Here is an 18,014-nt window from a genome sequence, read left to right as displayed (position 1 = left end):
TTGTAGACCATTCGATTAAGGGTAATTTACCAAAATAACTGCTAAAGGGGACACCAAGTTCTCTCATTATGATAGTATAGCGAGGACATTGTGAAAAATAAGCAAATGACGTCCCTAAAAGGAAAAACTTATATCTTTATTCCTAAATTGGACAAAGCTAGCGAGATAGGGCTTTTCTTTGGGAAAAAGAAAAGAAGATTTAATATTGGAGGGTTACCAGTGCCTTGAATTTCTACGAGAAACTCTTACGCAGCTTGCATATTGCCAGAATGAGAAAAGCCATCAAAATAAAAGAATGAAATTACCGATTGACGAGACAAAATGAAAATATTTTTGATATAGCTCTAATAATACTAGGCTTTGGTGCCCGAGTAAATTCAAATTGGATGAAAAGATTGGAAAGACTTGCTTATTTGAATACAACTATGCAAGCGAATGGGCCTACACGCCGCGTCTTAGAGTCTTACAAAACTAGCTTTATACAAATTGAGTCCTTAATCGACTCACCACTCCGAGCAGCTGTATATGCATTCCCGCCAATTTGAAAGAGAAAATCCTGAGTTAATTTTAAATGCGGGAATAAATACGTATAATGAGTTAATGATTTCTTTTTTTAAAAAAATTATTAAGATAGCACTATAAATGTCTCTTTTTCAAAACTTATAGGAACGAATTTGTTTTACGGAGCAAACATATAAGACTGATTCGGTAGTTTTAAATCTTTTAAAACTAAAATTGATTGAATATCGAATTTATAGGGTCAAAAATATTTTTTTTCCTATTTTGAACTAAGGCCATCTATAACGTTGTCTCCTTCTTTGGGTCTCTGATGCCAATGTGGCAATTTCAGAGACCGAGATAGAGACAGCTTGTGTTGGAAATGGCTGCGTTTCAACGACCCGTGTCCCTATACAAAGAGCTCCAATCAGCAACTATTTCCACTCTTTGGCTGTTGGGTGCTTAACGGCTTTAAAAAACTAAAGATAAATTACACTGTAGTACAAAAAGTTTTACAAATATTTTAATATGGTATAAAAAGTTTTTTTTGCTACTTGATGGTACAAAACTGGTTTTTGTGGGACGTTTTATAACGATGTAAAATGTTTTAAAATTGTAACTCAGTAGTACAAAATGTTTTGACGCCGTCAGGCCGACTCGCTGATGGTACAAAATTGGTTTTTGTGGGACGTTACATAATGATGCAAAATATTTTGAAATTATAACTCAGTAGTACAAAATGTTTTATGTAAGTTACATGATGGTGCAAAATTTATAGTTTTGTAAAGGACGGCTTAACGACATCAATGGCGAAATGACGGCTTGTACTATTCTGAAACAATTTTGAAACATTTTGTACCATTAATAGCAAAAAAAATATTTTATACCATATTGAAACATTTGTAAAACTTTTTGGACCATCAGTGCAATTTATCCAAAAATTAAACTTTATAAATTCTAACCCACGTTCAATTTCTTTTCACACAAATCTATTCCTATAAACCCTCCAAATATTCCATTCCTCCAAAATACCAACCCACATTCAATTTCTTTTCACACAAATCTATTCTTAAAAATCCTCCAAATATCCTCTTCCTTCTTTTTCGACTAAAAAAATAGTTGGATGATCAACCTGACAATTTCTATTGAGATCCCATGGAATAGATTGGAGACTTGTTGCTCGATGATTTAGAGGAGCACTGCCTTGAACTCCTTATGCAAATGTTTCTTCACATTGTGGAGGGCCTCTCAAGTGTTGATCCCCATTTGCAGCAGAGGATTGATGCATTAGGCAAGATAGGCATATCCTCGTTGCAAAATTGCATGGCTGCCATTCATGCTAAGATCAATACGTGCTTGGGATCGGTTTGAAGTCGCCACTACACCGTTTAAATTGGCTGGTGAGCCACCTAGATCTCTAATTACTATCAAGACATAGGAACTTATTTGACTCGGTTTTGAAATAGAAATCTAGATTCGGGAATTTATTACAACACGAATTCCTGCAAGCAAGGGCATTACCCGAATCAATACCCTCCTAAGTTTTCAACTACCTTGCATTTGTTTTAATTTATCGTCCAATTGTTTAATCCTAGGAGTTTAGACCCTTCATTCACGTATTTATACAAGTATAGAATTACAGTTACAACTTGTACGTACACGCATACCCATACATCCATCATATATACGTACATCCACCCATACATCCTTCCATACACATGTACAATCATACATCCATTCTTATTCCATACACGTGTACATTCCTTCATCGTTGGGCCAAATGGCTTTGATGGGTCCAATCCATCTTCATGGGTCAAGCGGGCCTAAAAATGGACCTAAAATCCAAAAATTATCAAAATTAGATCAAAAGTCCAGTCATTTTACTAAGTTTAATTTTATTATTAGGTACGTTTGGCAAATGAGTAAAATTCATTTCTCTATTTCATTTTAACTCTACTTATTTTCAATTTAACAACACAATTATTATTTTTTTCTTTTTTTTCAATTTTTTTAATCGGAACGACCAGGGAAGGGAATTTTTAATAAAATTCTCTCAAGGAGGCATTACTTTTTCAATTTAACAACACAATCATTATTTTCTCTCAACTATTCATTATTATTATTTTTCATAATTTGATAATATAATTATTATAATTCTAAATAACTATGATTATTTATTATTGAAATGGAGTGGAGTAACTACCTAGGAATGGGTTTATTTTTAAAAAATTTTCAACTCAACTCCACTTATTTTCAATTCAATAACAGAATCAGGACTTTTTTAAGGGGAAATTTTTTAATCAGGCAATTCAAGGGGGAAGATTAAATTCTCTCAACTATTCATTACTTTTCACAATTCAACAACACAATTATTACTTAATCATTACTTTATTTCAACTATTCATTACTTTTTCATACTTTTTATCATAATTTAACAATACAATTATTATAAACCAATTAAAACCAAAACTCAACTCAATTTAACTCTAAATCCAAATGTACTTCTAAAAAAGCTGGGCGTGTTTGATTTTGGAAAGCTGTTCCTCTCCCAAAACAGTCAACGCCAGTTCCCTCACTCTCAAATTGTTTTATAATTTTGAAATCGACCTAAATTTATCCCCATATTACAAAATTACCCCACTCCCTTCTCTCTCTCTCTCTCTCTCTCCACTTTCCTCTCTTGAGCAACTTATTATCACTTTAGTCCCTCGGTTTCCTCCGCCTGAGCTCCTCCCCCGCCGGCCGGCCTCATCATACGCCGCCGCTCCCACCGGGGCCTCCCTCCTTTCCTCCTTAGCTCTGCCTCCTCTCCACCGCGAGGTGCACTGCACTGTCGGCTCGCCTCCCTTCCTGCGGCTACAGTTTCCAGTTCCCTCATTCGCTTCGCCCAAATAGCGGCTCTCGCTGGCTCTTACTGAGGCGTGTTGACGCAGTGACAGAGAGAGAGAGAGAGAGAGAGAGAGAGAGAGAGAGAGAGAGAGGTACAGGGAGACCATTGTCGATAAAATGGACGGAATCGGGTCAAAGGGCTTTCATTCTTTGTTCTCCTTATCTGAGGTGTGCTGCCATTTCCTCCTCTGTTCTTCCAAATTTCTGTGGGTGTTGTTGAAATTCTACTGACATGAAGTTCATGCTGATTTTTTTTTTTGGGCTAATGGCTCCTTAATCTTTGTACATATTGACTTGTTTTCATTAGTAGGAGTTTTTGTCTTGTTTTCTCTATCCGTATCGGATGCAAAAACCCGAGTGCAATTTGTAGTCTTCATGATGTGTTACTGTTAAATTTCATGAGCTAGCAGGGTTTTCCGAATCTATTTTCGAGTCTGAATATATATTTTCTCCATGCTGCTGATTATGTCGAGCTGCTTGAGATGTTGAAGATGTGCTTTTGCTGTGTTTAACTGTTTAAGCTTCGTGGATCATAGGATGGTTTTTCTTGGAATTAGGCAATTGAGACGTTTGGTCTTAAATCTCCATAACTCATTTGCCTCGATTATGTTTCCTTTCAAGACAGCCGATGCTTTATAATTGAACCTGTTGGTCTGTGATATGTCCTTTAATGGTGAATGGAAGGAACTCAATTCTTGACTTGGTTTATCACACGCTTGAACTGAAGATCTCGTTGAGTGTTATAGTTCTCGATATTGTTTAGTTTTATGCATCGGTAGCTCCGGACCTTTTAGCATTGACAATGTTTTTGACTGGTTGCATCTCTGCTAAAACAGATTGTGGAGATGGAGAATATACTAAAGGAGGCAGGTGATAAATCATTGGATCAGGAGTTCTGCCAGAAAATTGCTGACAGTTTTAGGTAAATAATTTATCTTTTTTTTCTTTTTTCCCTCTAAGTGTGATAGGATTGTTTGATCATGGGGATGCTGATTTTCGGTGCTTGACTTGATACTGCAGCTCTTCTGCAAATCGTGCAGGGAAAGCTCCGTTAACCTGGGAACAGGTTTTTCTTCACCTTTATTTTTGTTACCCAACTTCTGCTGGAAAAGTGAATACATATTAGATAACAATGGATTGCTGAAATTTCAGTGAGCAATTCTAATAAACCTTCAAGATTCGTAGGAATGTGCTCCGGCTATGTATTAGACCGTTCTTTAATTATCTTCTCGCTGAGATTAAATTTGTAAATTGAATTCAGAACTAGAGAGAGCACAGAAGAGATAGAATAGGAAGGATCGGGAAGCTACCACCACTCTAGTTCCAGCATCTATTGTGTTAAGAACAGCTGCCTGCCCATCTAAAGTATAAGCTGCTAGATGAGGATGTAGCAATAACTTCTGTCATCAAAACGTTGGTTTTCCCAAAGTAGGGCTTAAGTCGACTGCAAAATTTACAGCTGCATCCTCTCTGAAATTTTGCTTCATGCTTTTATTGTAAACAGGTAAGGAATTGGTTCCGAGATAAACAGAAGGAGCTGATAGCCGGTGTCACATCCTCCCCTGCTGCTCTCCAGCTATGTGTAGATCTTTCCGATGCAGCTATCTCAGGAATTGCCCCTGAGAGCGTTCCATCACCCAAAGGTAAATATCTCTAATAATGCTTTAATCTGGTCTCGTTAATTGAGATACTATGTAGTGTTATCTTAGTTCTAGCATGCAATCTCAATGTGAAGATTTAGTTGGCTGTGAAGTTAATGTCCTTGTTCATGTTGATACAGGTGACCAGGTAAACGATATATCAGAACTGGCATTTGAAGCAAGATCATTCAAAGATCATGCATGGTCAGTTGCATGAAATACCAAGTGTTCCTCTCAAGCTATATAATGTTCAGAATTTGACCCGTATCAAGTTCATGTATTGAATGAAGTTTCATGGTTTGACAGGTATGATGTTGCTTCATTCCTCACCTACAGGGTTCTTAGTACAGGCGAACTTGTAAGATCATTTTCTTTTAATTTGAGAAGCTGCTGGCATTCGCATGCATCTGTTTCCTTATTTGTGTTGATGATCATGCTTTCGAGCTAACTTGCTTCAAGATCCACTATATTAATTATGACAACTCTGGATGGGAGTAGTTTGTGGTGATTAATGCTATGTTGCTATTCAGGAAGCTCGTGTTCGATTTGCTGGTTATGGTAAAGCTGATGATGAATGGGTAAATGTGAAGACAGAACTTCGGGAACGGTCGATTCCTTTGGAACCTTCAGAGTGCCATAGAGTCCAGAATAGTGACCTAGTTCTTTGCTTCCGGGTATATTTTCAAGTCTTCTACCCATCTTACATATGTATATGTGTATGTATGCATATAGATATATATAGGTTAATTAAAATCGATAAAACACTATTTTTTATTTTGGCACTTTGGATACTAAGTTGATTGTTGCTTAATGCAGGATGGATTGCACCAGGCGATCTACTATGATGCACACATCATAGAGGTTGAAAGGAAGCCACATGATGATAATTATTGTAGTTGCATCTTCACTGTCCGCTATGATCATGATGCTTTTGAGGTGCATAATTTAATTTTATTGATCAAATGAAACAGAAGTGAAAATTGTGCCCTGTATGTTTATGCCTTGTGTATATATATTTGTCACTACCATGGGTGCTTTCACGCACGTGCTTTCTTGCACGTTTGCAATATGTGATAGGGAGCTGGAGCTGCATAATTCACCGTCCATGATCATCCATATTTCAATAACTACCCATAAAACTGCTTCAGTAGATATCGATGCAGTTATCATGTTAATCTTTTTACATCCATCCTGGTGTGATGCAAGTAAAGATAGGGATAAGTATTCAAAACTGCCTTTTTGTTTTTTTTCTCCCCCTCTCTTTCTTCTTTTCTCTTTAAATAGATTTATATTTATATAAACTTATTGCCTCTTGGCCGAAACACAACGCTTATCCGTTGCTTCCATCTAAAGCCAATCCCCACAAATTCTTCATAGAGTTGAATCTGGAAAATGGTTTGTCTTTGTCTATATTTTTGTTTTTCTCAATGAGTAATGACCCTGTTCACAGACTTAATCCTTTCTCGCTGTGTTCCTGTATCGTCATTAATCAGCTCTTCCTCTGTTGCGGTTGCTCATTTATCATCTTGTTTTGTCCGGACCATCTCGATCACTTTCTCCAGTCTGAGCAGTCACAATGCTTCATCTGTTTTCATTTCTAGTTATTTAACTATAATGAGAGTATTAGATGCGATGATCCAGGGAGTATCTGCACTGAGCTGCATCATCAACATGCCATTTGACTTAGTTGTATGAATGATTTTATTGTGCATAGTTTAATTAATATTCATTTATAGAATAGAATCAATGAGTACTTAATTCGCATTTCAGTTCCCGATAAATCTTGCCGAGTTGATGACTTGCAAAGTTTTGTGGGATGACAGGAAAACGTTGACATAGGGAGATTGTGTTGCAGGCCGACACAGGAGGGTCATCAGCAGCCTCCTCTATTAGCTAATGGGAAGCAGACCGAGTCGGGGGACTCCTTGTGTATCACTGCCCAGAGTTTATGGGGTTAGATGGTGACGCTTTTGCATTTGTCCTAAATCTGTCGACCTTTCTGAACAGGAAAATGGAAAACTTAATCTTATCTTTTGAATTGAAATAAGAAGCAGCTTTTTCTCCCTGGATGCTTGTTGCTTTCAGATTTATCAATTTGAATCGTGGCAAAATTTGTCACATATAGTTTAAGGCTTTAAGCTCTTAAAATTTTCTCAGCAAGGCAAAGGTACAATTGTTTCCTATATATAAGTACATCTGAACAGGGGGAAGGACTCTTCATAAGGCATAAACTTTTAGAGTCGAAAATAATTTAACTGGAAACTAAAAGGAATTATGAATACTGATGGCGCGTTTGGTAAGTCGGAATGGATTTGAATCCAAGCTAATTCCATACGGAGAGCCCACTCCTTAATTTGGTTGCAAATATATCTTTCATGAGATTTCCTTATTGGGCCTGATTATGGCCAATATTGAATATTGTTCTTGGTCATGAAGCTAATTGGGTGTTGGACTATCCATCTCAATTCCTTTAAGACCCATTTCAAACTAATAACATTGGATTACCAATTTTGTCATCGGTTATCAGTTGAATTTGCTTAATATTTGCCGCTCATTTCATCACCTCACCGCCCTTTTTCTGCCGGCGCTGCCCTGACACTCCCAACTCCAACGACCAGAGAATCCTCTCCGACTGGTCTAGCTCCGGAGAAGAGCCAAATCCGGCCTTCCCTTCGACCGCGAGCTCTTGAGAGAGGCAAGAGATCTCTAGATCCATTGACAAAGCTTGTCGTGGAGCCCCGACTCGGATCCATGAGGGGTTTCGCCTAGCTCCGAGTTACCAACAAAACCCCATAGGGATAGTGGCCGAGAAGCAGCGACGGGGCCGTGAAGGTAAAAACAAGACTGCAAAGCAAAACCCACCTTTTCCTCTTTTGTAGTATAATTTTATTTTATAAATTTATAAAATATGTTATTTATTTGAATATGAATCTATTAAAACAAAAGGTATATGTATAATGGAACGATGGCATTTCGGTCTTTTTAAATCTTTAATATGACTCATTCTCCATTTATTCCGATCGTTTATACAGGAAAACCTCTTTATTCCTCAATAGATTTATTCTTCAATTCATTTTTCTTATGCATCTTATTTCCCGTCATTTTTTTATACCATAAATACATACACCTTGTGAGTAGTTCAATCTTACTAGTTGAAACCTAACAATACTGCAAGATTCTACTGCCGATTGTAATTCAAGAGCTTCTCCCATCCTTCCACCAGACCAGACGAATCCCCTTCTTTTGCAGGCAATATTATGGTGGCATCCACGGATTATTCATCACAGGTTACAATCCCTTTTTAAGAGACCAATCCACGTTTGTTTTCAAGCCAATGTTATGACGATATCTAACGTCACCAAATGTTAACTAATGACTTCCGGAGAAAATTGATGGATACCACTGAGCCAATCGTTTCGGAGCCCGCTATCTCAATTCACCTTGTCTAGGAAAGTAATGTTTATCTTAATTGGGAAAAAAAGAATATTTCTGTCTGATTAATCTAGCAAATTAATCAGAAAAGTCATTCGCTCCGATATCTGAAAACAGTACCAAGTCTACCATCTAAGGAGATGCAGTCCACACTGTTCAGTTGATTCTATACAAAAAGGTAAAGCATAAGTAACCGAGTCGCTTTGAGAGACGGAATGAAAGAAATCTAATTTCCTTCTGCAACTTATCAAAGTTTCCGCAACTTCGGAATACTGCATTACAATAAAGCAAAGCTCTGGTGCTCTAGAGAATCTCTGATGACCAGGAAGAAGAAGCAAAGCCCTAGAAGAATTTTTATAAGTTGAGATAGTTCCCCGAACCAGAAAGCATGATGGGAAGCTCTAACACAGACCTCCTCCGCTACACACTCCAAGCAAGTTCACGAAACCGTCCTTCCATAGCATACAGAAGCTATATACAGATTCTTGGCCCATTTTTCCTGCAGATCCCCGAGGAAGAAGTATTAGATGCCAAGAGATAGGGGCGAAAAATTCACAAGAAAGAAAACTCCGGTCATTCGAAGAACACTCACCTTAACATGTGTGCTTGGAAAAGCAGAAGTTCTAAGTGTCTCCTGCGTCTCATCAATAGGCTTTCTTCTGGGGACGCTCAGAACAAAGGCCGCTTGATCCTGTGTCGCTGCCGTAGCTGTGATACGGTAGCCATAATCCCATCTACGATGAATGCCTTCACTGGGGTACAGGAAATCTAGCTCGACCACCTGAAATTTAACAATGAAATATTCACCCAAGTTCACCGCAATATTCACTCTTACCAAGAGCATACACGTGAAAGCAAATGTACATATTACATACGAACAATGAACTGATGAGAGCGACAGACCTGATCGGAAAATCCTGCGCCTCGAGACATGACAACTGCCCATCTGTTCCCGGAAGTCGCCATTGCAGTCACATAAAAGCCCTCCTTCCACTTCTTGTTGATCCACTTGAATGGGAATGCATCACTAACTTTATACGATTGCTGTACATACTGAGTGCCTGGAGGTGGTGATTCAGAGCAAATTAAAAATACAAACTTTAAGCACCTTATATATCTCTTTTGATACTGATTTTCTTATAAATGGTCATACTAATTAATTACCTTTTGACATTACAACCAACGAGCTTCCATTAGATGCTCCTGCTATGGCGCTTATGTAGTAGTTCTTTTCCCATTGCGCCATTATCCATTCCTTCAGCCAGTCCAGGAAGATAAAAAAGAAAACGATGCAAGCAATATCAGTAGGTTATTCAAGATATACAATGTGGATACCCTTTTATTTTGGTTTCACGTCAATAATATAAAACCAGCAGGTTAAGAATATAACATGGCGCTGCTAGAATAAATTGACTATACAGTACCATCTTATATTGAAACTAAGATCAATCCATAAATTAAGGTAATGAGATATAACCCTCTACTCGTGATCTACAATTAACAAATGAGCAAGCCAGGTTAAGAGCAACTCTTAGTTTATTGACTTTCCTAGAAACATAAATTTAGTATAATCATAATAATACGATAAATTTTTTAGACTGTACCTTGTGAAGAAAGTATTGTGACAGCTCATAAACTTGTGCACTAAACCCAGTACCAGCATCCATAATTAGGGCCCATAGATTTTGACAGGAGGCCACACTGCTGATAAATAAGCCATCTTCATTTCCTTTGTCAATGTGTTGACTGAGTCGCCCATCTGCCACATTATAGTGATACCTAAAAAGGAAAAGCAATCCCCAAGGATTTCAGCAGCTGCCAAAGAAATTATCTAATTTCTTTCTGACATTTCCTATTTGAGAACCTTGAAAATTATATAAAATTTTGGAAACCGCAGAGGTGGGTGTACCTTTGCTTCATAGGGCGACGGGCATTGTAAACACTAATCCATTGGGTAGCAGGCATACCCAAACGAACTTTCTTCTTGGGCTGTCCATCATCATCTTCATCTTCCATAGTTAAACGTCCTCTCTTCTGACCGACCATATAGACAAGCTATGAACAAGGAGAGTTCACATCAGATTTGCCATGAAACATATCTATAATTAACATAAAGAGAGAAAAACGGATGTACAGATCTTCCATACCTTCTGTGCACCATCTGTATTGATCGGTCTATTATCTACTATTGGACCAACTACTCCATCAAAAAGCGAGATGTATTTTGCATACTTTGGTTCTTCATCAAACTTTAAGTTGACAACATGTTCAATAAATGTCCGGAACGGTTGCGGACAGAAGCAACAAAGGGTTTCTGGGGATGTTGCCATCTTCTTCTTGCAAACCAGATATCCTTTATTTTCTCCCTAAGGATATGGAAAAATAAAAAGCATGATATTGTCATGTATCATTTGCAAGGGGTCATGGAGAAGGTAACAACATCGGAGCATAAAGTCACATATTAACGACTCAAATACCACAGACAACTTAACCATTTTGAAAGAGTTTAGGAGAATACCAACCTGGTATCCTTGCCAAGGTAAACGGCCTTTAAGGAGGAATACAAGAGTATAAGCAAGTGACTCAAGATCATCTCTTCTGCTCCCAGTTCTCCCTAAATGAGCATGTACACTGGCGTAACGCACAGTTCCCCTGGAAATGAGATGATCCAATGAAGCCGCAGTAACCATGACAAAAATAAGATTTTGCTTCGGATAGGACTATAAATTAGGGTTTAGAGAAACTATAGGTCATGAAAGTTTTACGCAGCGACATGGAAGGGACAAAAGGGCCTACAATGGGATCAAATCCTCAGAAGCCTTATTTCAAAAGCATCAGAACTCTTTTAATCTCCCCCTCTCTCTGTGTGGGGCCAGATAGGGATTGGGTTGGAAAAAAGAGTTAATGAGACAATTATATATTGTTAGATATGGTAAAATCCCTCACATACTTATGATAGGGTTGTCATATAGTTTCCATTTTTGTAGGCGGTGCATTCTCTTGGTGCCTTAATAAGAACCATTTTCGGTCCTACTTACCATTAAAATAAAGAAAAAGGAACTCGTCCACATACCTAAACACATCTGGCCTCTGATCATACTCGACATGAAGCCCAGTTGAACTATCTCGCCACTTAGTAGCTACAAAGATAAGAAAAGTTGTCATTTACTACTCTAGCAGCCACATAATCACTAGAACTAATATATAAAAAGAATACCTAATCCAAGGTCGACGAGAAATAATCTCTTCTCATCGGGAGTACCAGGCGGACCAAGTAAGAAATTCTCAGGCTTCACGTCACCATGCACATAACTATGAAAATCACGCCAATCCAACAAAAAAATGAGAAAAGAGAGCTTGTGGTCATCATAAAAAAATTAAGCTCATGGTAAGAGACCCCCACCAAAAAAAAAGAAAAAAAAAAGCAGATAAGACATAGCCTACCCTCTAGCGTGCATCTTCTCTAGTATGGATATTGCTTCAATGGCGATGCAAGCAACCATTTCCACAGACATTCTGGAAATAAAATTGAGTTTGATCACAACAAATGAATGGCTGAAGAGCATATATGGATACAGATTTAATAAGCAAAAATAATTTAATTAGTGCATCAAAAGTTGACTGACGTGTGTGAATTGTTGTTCCAGACATCCCACAAGCTAGGCCCCAGCATATCCATGACCTGCAGGTGCCCATAATTTCGGTCAAATGAGCATTTACAAGAAATAATATAAAAGGTTGATATCATGTAAAACCAAGGAATAACTAAAAAATCATACCATAACATAATAGTCACCCTGCCTGCCTTTGTAGTGTACACGAGGCACACCATGACTGCCGCCTAGAGTGCTGCATGTATAACAAAAGAATTAAATAATATATAGGATGATATGAATGATGCGACCACCAGAACTTCAGGGATGTAACAATATTGTACAAACTACTCACTTGTACACTTGCCATTCGTAAGGGGGTCCATAATTACAGCCTTTGCTATTTCTATGCTCGAATTTCAACGCCACCTGTTACAGAAATTAATTGATGATAAGAGAAATATATAGATACTTCAAAAACAATGTCAAAGAGAATACACGAATGGCAGACAAACAAACCTCTTGAGGCCCAGAAGTTCTATCATTTGTATTTACAACACGGCCAACATAAACTTGCCCAAATCCACCCTTCCCCAACTTCCTTTCTATTCTATACACAGGGGAACCGCCAACCTGGACCTGCAAGAAATAAATATGAAAGGCAATTAATACAACAGACCACTCAATCAATTAATGTTACAACGAAAGAGGAAACTTAGAAGGGGCAGATGAGATGATACCAAAGTCAGATTGAGATTGATGAATGCGTCATTTCATCAAACATTTAGTATGAATAAATGGCAAAAGAAGATTGTTGCCCCACCAATATAGAGCCAATCTTCTTCAGTAGATACAGAAAATGAGAGAAGCATGATTTAATTATTTAGTGCCAATCAGTCAGATTGGTTTTAAATAAAACTGAAATAACTTCAACTGCTAGTAGAATCATGGAGGAATATTTATATGATATCTCTTATTATTTTTGGTTGATTCTGCACACAAGGAAACCAAATAATAGAACCATGACGCTCACGAAACAGAAAAACGTCAACATGAAAACGTTATACATATGAGAATGGTAGCAAGCACCAGTACAGATTCTTACCATATACAACACATAATACATCAGTTAACAGAAAAGAAATAAGTCGCAATTATCAAGCACGTGATATAATATTACACGTGAAGATAGACATATCTTACCAAAGAGGCATTGAAAACCTATCAAAATTTAATTAGAAAGAGAAAGATCTCAAATGATCCTGATCAACAACCCCACGTGTGAGCGAGCAATTATTCTCAAACTTCTCATGATGCAATTACTAATTACTAACATGTTAAAAAGCTTTATTATTCACCTATTAAATTATGTAGATCCTAAGAATCTTGTTTTAAAACAAAATTCTGTGGATCATAAGGATCCGCTACAACTGGTCAAGTAAAGGATGTCGGCACGTGCATATCCATGAAAGACGGGTAACGGAAAAGACCAGATACAGGGTGGAGCTAACATTATCATATATGGGATCATCAAGACAAAAACCACAACCACAGGACATGAGCTAGAGCAGGCCCTCGGAACACACGGCAGCAAACTTCCATGCTCGCACGTAAGTACCCATCAACAATAATGCACAACCTAAACTTTTCCGCTAAATACCAGTAAAGACTCCAATAGACCAATGCCCCCCAATTTCTGCAGCAAGGATTAAGAACGATCTACCAAGCGTGTCCAAGATGTAAATAAGAGGCACTTCCACAATGACAATCCCCAGATTAGAGACAATCGACATGCATAACCGAAAAGCCAGATATACAACAATATGAAGGATTATCATCCTCAGAAGCGGAGGTATATGGACATGCCTAGAGAGAATTGCAGCCTCGGAGTTCAAAGCACAAACCTTTTCAGGAAGAGGAGTCGTGTTCCCCTCATCGTCTCCTCCATTGCCCTTACCGCCACTGTCGTAATCGTCCATCTCCTTATCGGCGGCCACCTCAACCTTTGCAGCGCCACCACGACCGAGCCTCAAACCGTCGCCCAAAACCCTGTTCTTATTCTTATCACCTTCGTCGCCTGCACAAGCCTTATCCTTATCAAGGTTGTCCGCTGGCTCTGCTACAGCCGCCGCCGCCGCTGCCCTCCGACGACGAGTCCGGGTAGCGATCGCCTCGCCGCCTGCCTCAACCGGATTCTTCTGCTGCCGCTGCTGCTTGGCTGCTCCTCCTCGGCCCCTTCGCGCGCCGCCACGCCCCACCGGCATCGTTCATTCTGCGGTTCTCATCCTCATAAAACCCTAGCCTTCTTCTCAAGCCCTCTCGCGCCACCGATCGGCCAGCTACCACCAAGAGCTGAGATAAGAAGACCCTTGTCAACAAGGCTTCAAGAGCCCCGAGAGCTGCTTGGCTTAAATCGAGCAGAAGAAGATGATGGTGCCGGACAAGTGGTGATGGAGGTGGAAGAAGAATGTGACAGAGAGCTCCCCGATTTCCTTGAAACAATCACACGTTAGGGTTTCGGTTTGATGGAGGAGAGGAGAAGTCTTGCTCTTGCAGAGATCTCTAGAGATAGAGAGAAAGAGAGAAAGAGAGAGAGAGAGGGGTTAACTCCTCCTCACTTGCCCAGTATGGCTCCGCTAGAGGGACAAGATAGTAACTTTGTCTCCCGTAAATAAAATTATTTAATTTAATTTAAATTATTTACTAATTGAAAGCGGTAAAAATTGAAAACTTTTGGTAGTTTTAGAGGGAAAAGTTGAAATCGCCGAGGCTTAGGTGAAAAATTATGTTTGAAGGGATTTGATTGATTTTAAGTAATGACCTTGCACATATCCTTGATTCGGAGACTTTTAGCGCGATAATGAACATAATGGTCTCGACTGTATCATTGGAAGACAAGTGCACAATGATGCAAAAAAATAAAAGTTATGCGATACGTTAGGAGAGATAAATAAATGTCATAACGGCGTTTAATTAAATTATTATCCAAAATACGGAAGGAGATATGTGAAGTGTGAGAGGTTTGATTGACCCGTCACAACGTCAGAAAAAGAAGGTTATGCATGAGGTAATTGGGCTTTTTTTTTTTAGTCAATAAAACAATTTGGTGTGTGATTAGATATGTAGAACAATGTTGCGTGAAAAATATACAAACTGTCATAGAACATAAAATGCCTCTCTATCTTTGTTTAAACTTTAAAAATTGAAGAGAGATTCTTCGCAAGCAGATGAGAGTCTTCTTTCAAGCGCATAAGTGAAAAAAACCCAACCAGTTTCCATAGGTTTATTTAATAAGTAATTAGATCTCAAATTCGTAATTAGATTAAACTCATTCAAAATCATTACAATTTTGTTAACCTATTCAAAAACATTATAGAGTTAAATTCTATTTTACTTTACTATAAACTTTTTAAAATTTCAAAATGACCCAAACTTTTTAAAAGTTTTTTAGAATGTATCCGACCTCTTTTCTCTCATTCACTGTTCATAGTCTTACTCCTTCCCTCATCCCTAGCTTCCTTCTTCTCTTCTCACCTCAGCCCTGCACCTTAGTCCACCTTCTCCCCTCAGCCTAGCCCTGCGCCGTCTGCCTGTCCGAGTTCTTGGAGGACAATAAGTACGGCCACAGCTTCCACATCTCGGGATGTTGCTTGTATCGCTAACCCCAAACATCCTGCTAGCTGAAATTCTGTCCTCTGTCTACTGCATGAACTTAATCTATTTGCTGTGCTTTTGATTCCTGAGCAGGTGAGGCTAATCTCTTCTGGAAACCCTAAAAAAAACTTTGATCTCCTTAGTGCTTACAAATGTATTCCATGAAATACATAATAACGGGTGGAAGACAGAAAATCAGGATGCTGGCTTCAAAGTTTTATGTTTGAATCGAACTTTGCCTTCTCAATGCATTCCTTGTTTTCTCACCTTAGCCCTGCACCTTCGTCCACCTTCTCCCCTCAGCCTAGCCCTGCGCTATCCGCCTGTCCGAGTTCAAGGAGGGCGAAAAGTGCAGCCACAACTTCCACATCGACTGCATCGACATGTAGTTTCGGTCCCACTCCCCTGTTGAGCTAGTCGTCGAGTCGCCCAAAGTCAAGTCCAAACTGGAGGTGTCCGTGTATGTCTCCTATCCCGATCCAAGCTGCGGCCTCTTTACGGAGTGCCAGTGCGATGAATCCGTGGCATCTTGCCCTTTTTGCTCTGCTCAGTGCCCACCTTGCATCTAATAGAAGCAACAAGGCTTCGATTGAAGCCTTGCTGTTGTCATTCGAGGCAGATAGGGCTTTGATTGAAGCCCTTTTGCTTCGGTTCAAGGCGGAAAGTAACCGGCCACGGAAGGGAGAAGAGGGAGAGCTTGCAGGAGGAGAGAGAGGAGTCGGGGCAATTTTGCAAAACAAGAATAAAGTTGAGGTCCTTTTATAAAAAATCAAAAATAAGAACCGAACGAAATCATACTCTACTTTTGAGGTCCTTTTATAAAAAATTAAAAATAAGAACCGAACGAAATCATACTCTACTTTGTTACCAAACACACTCTAATGCTGCGTTTGGTTTCAAAGTAGAATTTTAAAATCAGATTTTGATTTTAAAAAAGAGTGGTATAAATAGTGTTCACATTTTGTCTTTGTATGAGTTATTTTGTTTTGTTGTGAAAAAAGAGTGGTATAAATGGGGCTCACCCTTTAACTTTGTATAAGTTATTTTGTTTTGTTGTTGGTAGAATTAAGTTAAAGTAAGATTTTAAAATCTTACTATGAAACCAAACAAACTAAACCTCTATAATATTTTTTTCTCATATATAATTAATTGTGTTTATGAAATATATATCAATAATTATTATTTATATAATATAATCATTGGATCAATAAGTTGACTTATTATTCCAAAATATATAGAAAGTGAGAATTTAGTACAAAAGAGTATTACCAGAATTACATGGCAATGGGAAGGGAAAAGACACTTCAATGTGGCTATCGTATAAAAAAACTAGTCGCGTGCACGGGCATCAATTTTACTTAAATATCGTTAGCTTGTTCTACGTAATTTTGGCAAGAATCTGTAAATGAATTTCACATTCTATACAGAATAAATGATATATTTATATGTCTTTAAGAAATAATTATTCTTATTAAACGAAAATCTAAAAATAATATATAAATGTAAATTAATTAAAGGCGGGAGAAAAACTGGAAGAGGAATACTCGAGAATCAAAAATAATTTTTGGGAGAGGAGCTCAAGGAACAAAAGAGTTAAAATGGCTTAATGGAAGAGAGATTAAACTTAATGAGATAGGTAACTTACGTGATAGATCCTCTTCGTACGAAAAAGTTTACGTGGCAACTTCTCCTCGCATGAATGTAATACTTTCATGGGAGTAGTCGAAATTACATAATATATAGATAGATTGCGATGAATTACTAAAAAAATGTTACGCTGACTTTCTTGGAAATCAACTTTAAAGTTTTCGATTAATATTTAAATTAAAAGTTATCAAATGTCTCTAGTCAAGAATTTACTATTCATAAATTCATTGCCTAATTAATTGTGTTACAGTATGGAAAAATCCTTTCTTGATCATGTGCCTTCCACGTATGTCTCACGAACCTCAAACCTCTACACGCTCGACATCGACTTGCAAAAAGGGGTGATCGAGATGAAATCTTAATTTTCCTCTCCAATGCTTAAATGAAAGTGTGTACAAAAAAGAATAAAGAATGGTTAATTGCACCATATAGCCTAACGTTGACATTTATTCTTAGATCTATCCCAACCTTTATTTTTTTCCTGAGGTATCCTAATATTAATAGTTTGGTTTCAAATTTCTCCCAACCTTTTAATATTTTTCCATTTTTATCCCAACCTTTTTATTTTTTCTCAATTTTATCCCAATATTTTCATAATTTCTCAAATTTATCACAACCTATTGGGATAACATTGAGAAAATAGTAAGGCCTTGTTTGGATT

The 18,014-nt window shown here is 38.0% G+C and overlaps 2 protein-coding genes across 3 annotated transcripts; one reads left to right on the top strand and one right to left on the bottom strand.

Annotated features, from left to right (window-relative positions):
* Positions 1-3,126: 3,126 nt before the first annotated feature.
* On the top strand, positions 3,127-7,096 carry LOC116201957 (protein SAWADEE HOMEODOMAIN HOMOLOG 1). 2 transcript variants are annotated; one of them, XM_031533444.1, is made up of 9 exons: positions 3,127-3,555; positions 4,224-4,309; positions 4,408-4,453; positions 4,892-5,030; positions 5,168-5,231; positions 5,334-5,385; positions 5,558-5,701; positions 5,844-5,963; positions 6,883-7,096. In XM_031533444.1, exons 1-9 carry the CDS (start codon positions 3,505-3,507, stop codon positions 6,922-6,924), a joined length of 744 nt encoding a protein of 247 aa, XP_031389304.1. In that variant the 5' UTR covers positions 3,127-3,504; the 3' UTR covers positions 6,925-7,096. The 2 variants fall into 2 exon arrangements, with proteins under 2 accessions (XP_031389304.1, XP_031389303.1); XM_031533443.1 differs by having other exon boundaries at positions 3,129-3,555; positions 6,851-7,092.
* Positions 7,097-8,496: 1,400 nt separating this feature from the next.
* LOC116200230 (casein kinase 1-like protein HD16) lies at positions 8,497-14,663 on the bottom strand. Its single transcript, XM_031531034.1, has 16 exons — positions 13,957-14,663; positions 12,572-12,691; positions 12,408-12,481; positions 12,239-12,308; positions 12,086-12,141; positions 11,904-11,975; positions 11,677-11,771; positions 11,533-11,599; positions 10,982-11,111; positions 10,607-10,825; positions 10,369-10,514; positions 10,064-10,238; positions 9,624-9,714; positions 9,363-9,520; positions 9,052-9,240; positions 8,497-8,958 (listed from the first exon to the last, which is right to left on the bottom strand). Exons 1-16 carry the CDS (start codon positions 14,314-14,316, stop codon positions 8,899-8,901), a joined length of 2,082 nt encoding a protein of 693 aa, XP_031386894.1. The 5' UTR covers positions 14,317-14,663; the 3' UTR covers positions 8,497-8,898.
* Between the last annotated feature and the right edge of the window lie 3,351 nt (positions 14,664-18,014).

The sequence above is a fragment of the Punica granatum genome, chromosome 3 (assembly GCF_007655135.1).
Source record: "Punica granatum isolate Tunisia-2019 chromosome 3, ASM765513v2, whole genome shotgun sequence".
Lineage (NCBI taxonomy): Eukaryota > Viridiplantae > Streptophyta > Magnoliopsida > Myrtales > Lythraceae > Punica > Punica granatum.
Note: the sequence above shows the minus strand (reverse complement) of the source record. Positions and strands in the feature narration are given on the sequence as shown.